Here is a 6,000-nt window from a genome sequence, read left to right as displayed (position 1 = left end):
ATTTTTAACTCCCTCATTTTCCTATTCTTTGGTCTTGGCACACATTTAATCATATGTTTTCCCCACACAACATTTCCTTTTCCTCAGCACATTTCCTATAGAGCTTGTAAAAATCTCATTCGTTTGTTCCCATACACAATGTAACATGGCCCACAGTTGGAACGCTTTTCTCAGAATAATATTTTGACAGATAAAATGCTTTAGTTACTTTTACATGATGCTTCAGCAGTATACTGTACAGTATATGGATGATTAACATAACATGCACTGGCTGGTTTAGTGTAATAAGAAAAGGTTGGCTAGGTAGCCTATTATTATTCATTTATTGATGTATTGCGTTATTTCTGTCTTGTCTGACAACCTTTTTACTACATTTTGTCAGCTTCGGGGCTCCAGACCTCCAATGTCAGTCCGGTGGAAGTGTGAAAATAAATTGCCTCCTGTGTAACATATGCCGTGCCACTTTGAACACCTGTGAAAGATGTTCAGGCACTTAAAACTGCTGTGTATTAGGCCTCATGATGGACATGGAGCATAGAGAAAGTGGGGTATTTCAGCACTGACAGCCTCCCTATGGAAATATCATGTGTGATTTCAGGGGGGTTAACCAGAGCAGGAAGACTGTGGTCTGTGTCTCACAGGATGATATATATGTGACACAACGTGATTCATCTGCTACTGTGCATCCATAAGCTGTCTGGCAGATTTGGCTTTTTTTCTCTTTTGGGAGAATGATTACACAGTGTGGATCTTGGGCTAAATTAGCCATGACTTGCATTAAAACATTTTCTTGTTGCTCATACACCAGGCACATTTAGCCTAGAGGAGACTTTTATATCTGTTTATTTGATGATTTGAGGACCATAAAAATGAGTAAGTGCGATTTGCATCACATGAAGAGGTGATTGAGTGTGTGTGCGTGATAAAAGACCAACAGCCAAATAGATGTCGTTAGGGCATTACAGAAAGATGTTGGAAATCAATGAGCCACCAACGATATGCACTGGTTTGGTACCATTCACGAGAATACGTCATAGTGAATTACAAACCCTTAACAGTGCCGTCATGCTGTTAAGGCCAAATCGACCATATCCAATCCTTTGGCTGGTGGTAGCACTTGTGTCATGCAGCGCGACATGATGGATTTCACAAATGTTTTTGAAATCACATAATTGTACACTGAAGTGAGACAAGGAAACGGCAGTTGCGGAGTTTAGCCACATATATTATAGCCATAGACAATAATGAAAGGCTTCATCATACAGTCACATGAAATGTATTTTAATAAAACACAATGTACACATATGCAGTCCTATGACCATACATTTGCTGGATCCTAATTATTAAACCTAGAATATGTCAAAGCATAGTTTTATTTGTCTTTTTCTTCTTCTTCTTCAGACATTGAAATCAGTAGATGAGGTCAAATGAATGTAATACAACACTTTGCGTGACTTTTCCACATGTTAAAGATATGCACTGTTATAAGGAATTCAAAGAATATTTCGGCATATAAGAGTATGAGGCAAAAAATTCTCACTGAACAAAAAAAGTACAAAATAGAATTAATAAATAAATCAAATATATACCATATAAATGAAATAGCTATGTGGCGGCTATGTTTATTATTTGTTTTTAATCATTTTAATCTGTAGCTTGGTATTACAACCTTTTTATCTCTAAAACATTTAGAACGGTGAACGAGTCAATACTGAAAATACAGTAATAAGCTTTCATAATTAGATAAACTATGTACACATGAGTCTGTTGCCATGCTAGTCGAACAACTAAATTTCTTTTTTTTTATCCACACTATACAGTTAGAGCATAAAGCGGTCTGAACGTAAACAGTTTGTGCTGAGAATAAAATACTTTGCAACTATGCATGGTAATTTCTTTAATATTACTCTCAAAAATGTACATAACATAAAGGCCACACATGGGAACACTGCGTCTCCATTTAGAGGGATGGTGAGGGTTGCTTTGACATAAATATAGGAACAAAAAACAGTCTCTTTCAGTTCAAGATGCCATTTTCTTGTCCATCAGCATCATTTGCTTCAGCCGAATCTCTTTTGCCTCGTCATCCTCCATCTTCTTTCATCCTCCCTGGTTTCTTCTCCTCTGTCAGGGCTGTTCACACCTCCTTCCTCCCTCCCCGAGAAGTTTAGCTTCCTCTCACTACCTCAACCTCCCTCTATCCAGCTTTCCCGCCTCCACAGTCTCTGGTTGCCCCTCCTTCTTCCATCACCCTGGATGGTTAATGACATTGTTAATAACGGGAAATGAGTTCAGTAATGTCAACTGTAAAGGTCCACAAGGCAAGGCAAGGGGTGGGGCTGCGGGTACAGAGTCACCTGGCTGGTCACTGCCGCAGGGGAGAAGCAGCGGGAGGCGGAGGCATGAAGCATGTGTTTAGTGAGTTGATACCGATATCGTACATTAGACATATATTTTTGTAGTGACGGATTTGTGAGTCATGGTGGTGTCCTGGTAGGCAGTGGGGTGATGTGGGGGAGGGCTGGGAGGCAGGGGAGGTGGTAGGGTTTGTGATAGTCGTTGGTCAGAGTATGGGTGCAGCAGCAGCTAGCAGCTTCGCGTTGGTTCTTTGTTCAATGGGTAGTCCGTGGTTTCAGTCCTCACTGGCTGGGGCGCGCAGATGCCAAGTGGTCGCTGTGCTGGTTCTGGGCCCGAAACCGCAGCCTCTGCTTGTTCTTCTTCTTTGGTTCTTTGGATCGGTGCTTCCCTGAGCCACCTGGCAAAAAAGAGAGAAAAAGAGAGAAATTGTTATTCCTTTAATCAGCTCTTCCCTCAATTGTTAGATTTTTCCAAGTAACGACCATCCTGCGTTTCAGAGCTGGAGAGAACCTCATGTCAAAGTCTTCCTACTCAATGAAATGTGGTCTTTTTCCCTGGCAAATGTTACATGAAGACATCTCAGCAGACATGTGATTAAAGCTGAATCACCAGCTTGGCAAAACAGGCAACTTCCCTGGGGCCTGAGACCCTCAGGGGCCTCAAAAGTTGTCTGGGTGGCAATTACTTTGTAGTAATTGCATCAACTGCAAATTTGTTTGGTAATATGCACCACTAAAACACACTCGCACTTAAACCTAATCTTGAGGCCCTTTCTTGTAGAGGAGCCCTGTGTCCAAATTCAGTTTCAATCTTGTCAATATTTTAGTTGATATAATGTTTACATGGTACAAACAAATTTTTATTTAATCTAGTATTGCAAACCAACTGACTCACAGCAAATCTCATGTAGGTTTTCAATTGAGGGATACTGGTTGGTTTCAGGGGGTTTGGGCAAAATGGGTTTGGGTAAATGAGTGCGTGTGCATGTGTGTGTGTGTGTGTGTGTGTGTGTGTGGGTGGGGTAGGGGGGCTCAACAGTGACCCCCTTGCTCAGCCGGGGGCACCATAGTTGGTAAATTCGACCCTGTGTGTGATCCACCAAACTTTCAATAATTTCTCTGCTTATTTGACAAAATGTGTACTACTCTGCTAAATCCTTATGGGAAGCTGACCAGAGACATCCATGAAAAAAAAAACAATCCAGAATGTCAGGTCTTATCAGGTATTTCGTTTGTGAAAAGATCAATGCAGTTCCACACAGAAAACAGTTGCGTCACATAACCTCATTGACCTGGCCTTACTACACTATAAAGGGATTGTTGGCAACAGTGTGTTGCTGTACTAAGCACATTTGCTTTTAGTGCACTGGGAGCCATGCTGTAGTACTTGTGACTGACCTCACGCTTGAATATTAATCAATCAGTTCGCTAAATTTGCATTGATTTGTAAAAGCATAACCAAGACTGAAGAAACAGACTGTTGAGCAATGTATTATGTGGAGTCAACCTGCTTATTTTGAGGTACAGGACTCATTTAACTTGACTTGGTCTTGAACTTGGATTTGATTACAACACTGTCCAAGAGTTGGGATGCAAAAGAAAGACGCAAAAAATGCTTAATGGATCACAAGTGTGCTTTTAGTATTGATGCAAGGATTCGGAAAACATCCTTATTTCTTAGATCTCATATAAACTGCAACATTTGCCAATGACACAGGCTCCATTACATAAAGAAGTGAACGTTATACGAGGAACATCACATATCAGATCTCTCCAAAACTGAGGACTCAACCTCAATTTTTAAACAAATGTCTATTCACCCCAACACTTTTCACTGTCACTGGAAAAGAGAAGGGAGATAAGTATGGGAAGTTGCATAACTCTCTTTCCAAGTTGGAAAGGTCCCCCAGCCCAAGGTTAATCCATCCCAGGTTTCATTGGGACGGGCAAGGCATGCTGGGAACTAACTTCCTGCTCTCATGGAAGCTTGTGTGGTGGAGGTTCTGCACCCACCGCTCCCTGTGACAGAGAAAACTCTGGCTACTGAACCACAAGGCAACAATCTGGCTGCCAAGGCCACAAATAAGATAACGAGGTGTGTGTGCGAGATGTGTGCGAGGAGGAGTGAGTGTGAGGGAATTTAAGGGAAAAGAAAATCTAATGGGGGGAAAAGTGGAGTAAGGCTTGGATGATGAGACGCTATCTGGATCCTGATCTAGAACACAAAGAAACAAGCCACGCTATGGTTCGCTGAGGGGGGAAGCACAGGAAAACTATACAGAAAAACAAGTCTCGAAACGCAGGCTTTCGCTGCCTGATTCTGGGTCTTATTACTGCACTTGTTCAAGCTGTTGCTCTCACGAAAAATAGGTAACAGTGTGTAAAATGGCATTATCTCTAATTACCTTCTCATATGCGCTGGCATTTGGCCTTTTAAGCACCTCCTAAAATACACCCATTGCCCATTCTCAGGGCTACACTGTGAGGTAGATTTGAAAATATTCACTCGTTTAAGCCGACATGCATGAAAGAGCAAGATATTGCTCTGCTAATAGGGTCTCTCAATGAATAATACAGATGCATGCAAACATCAAACCATCTCAGAGCTATTTCCTGTAATTAATTTAATCTCATTATTTTGAGTCACATTGCCAATGTGAGCCATGGCAATAAAGTTTCTCGGACACAGCTCACAGTTAAAATCACCCCTTCAAAGCAACTCTCACATCTCTTCCATCAGAATCTCATGCCCTTCAATTGAAAAATGTTACCAGAAGACTTTGTACACTTGCTTGACTGATGCCACTTTACATTTTTTACGTGACTTACAGTACAATAATGTTTGTTAAAGCAAATCTGGGGCTGAAAGGCATTTGGCCTATAGGTTAGTTTTCCTAATTGCTATTTAAAGAGGTAATTTTCCTTCAAAACAGTGTTGCTAGGTGCCTGATAAACACGCCTTTCAGTGCAATCAACTCAGATGAATTACATTTGACGGCAATAAAGAACCTGGTGCAGCATTAAACTCTCTCTGTAACGGGCAAAGCCCTCATGGGCCATTCCTTGGACGCAAGGCTGCATTTAAACTGAAAAAGCCTGCATTTACAGCAATTGCTTGAAACACAAATAAATATGTGAGAGTTAAGTTAAAAAGTAGTTTTCCTGGCTAGTTCAGGACTGGGCAGGAGATCTGTAATCCAAAGAGTTTTACGCTTTCTGTAACAGCACTCACAGACACACACACCCACACACAGACACACACACACACACACACACACACTCACACACACAACTGCAGGAAAGAAACAAAGTCAGCAGCTTTACATTCAGACTGAGTTGCTTGTTGAAATGCAGACAGATCTCACAGGTACACTGATTAATCAGCCTACATTGGTAATAAAAACTAAATTTAAGGCTTTGTGATTAAATGTGAGCCACTCATATCACTTCCAACCTTTCTTCCTTCATTTTTCCATGCTTCTCTTCCTTCCTTCCTTTCACTATAACAAACTATAACATGTATGTAGGGAAAAAGGATAACACTGACTAACCTTTTGACATCTGTCTTCCTATATAAAAAGATTATACCACAGAAATGTATGTTTTCTAGGAAAACAGTCTTTTAAATTTGCAGTCACTACAA

At 41.0% G+C, this 6,000-nt stretch overlaps 1 protein-coding gene across 2 annotated transcripts in view; it reads right to left on the bottom strand.

The window, feature by feature from the left end:
- Nucleotides 1–1,260: 1,260 nt before the first annotated feature.
- rspo2 (R-spondin 2) overlaps nt 1,261–6,000 on the bottom strand; it is a 67,639-nt gene continuing 62,899 nt past the window's right edge. For both annotated transcript variants that reach the window (XM_044359026.1, XM_044359027.1), the window contains exon 6: nt 1,261–2,755. In XM_044359026.1, coding sequence (XP_044214961.1) covers nt 2,640–2,755 — 116 coding nt within the window. In that variant the 3' untranslated portion in view covers nt 1,261–2,639. The remainder of the gene's footprint in view (nt 2,756–6,000) is intronic.

Source organism: Thunnus albacares, chromosome 8 (genome assembly GCF_914725855.1).
Source record: "Thunnus albacares chromosome 8, fThuAlb1.1, whole genome shotgun sequence".
NCBI classification, from domain to species: Eukaryota; Metazoa; Chordata; class Actinopteri; order Scombriformes; family Scombridae; genus Thunnus; species Thunnus albacares.
The sequence above is the reverse complement of the archived record's forward strand: the minus strand, read 5'-3'. Positions and strand labels throughout refer to the sequence as shown.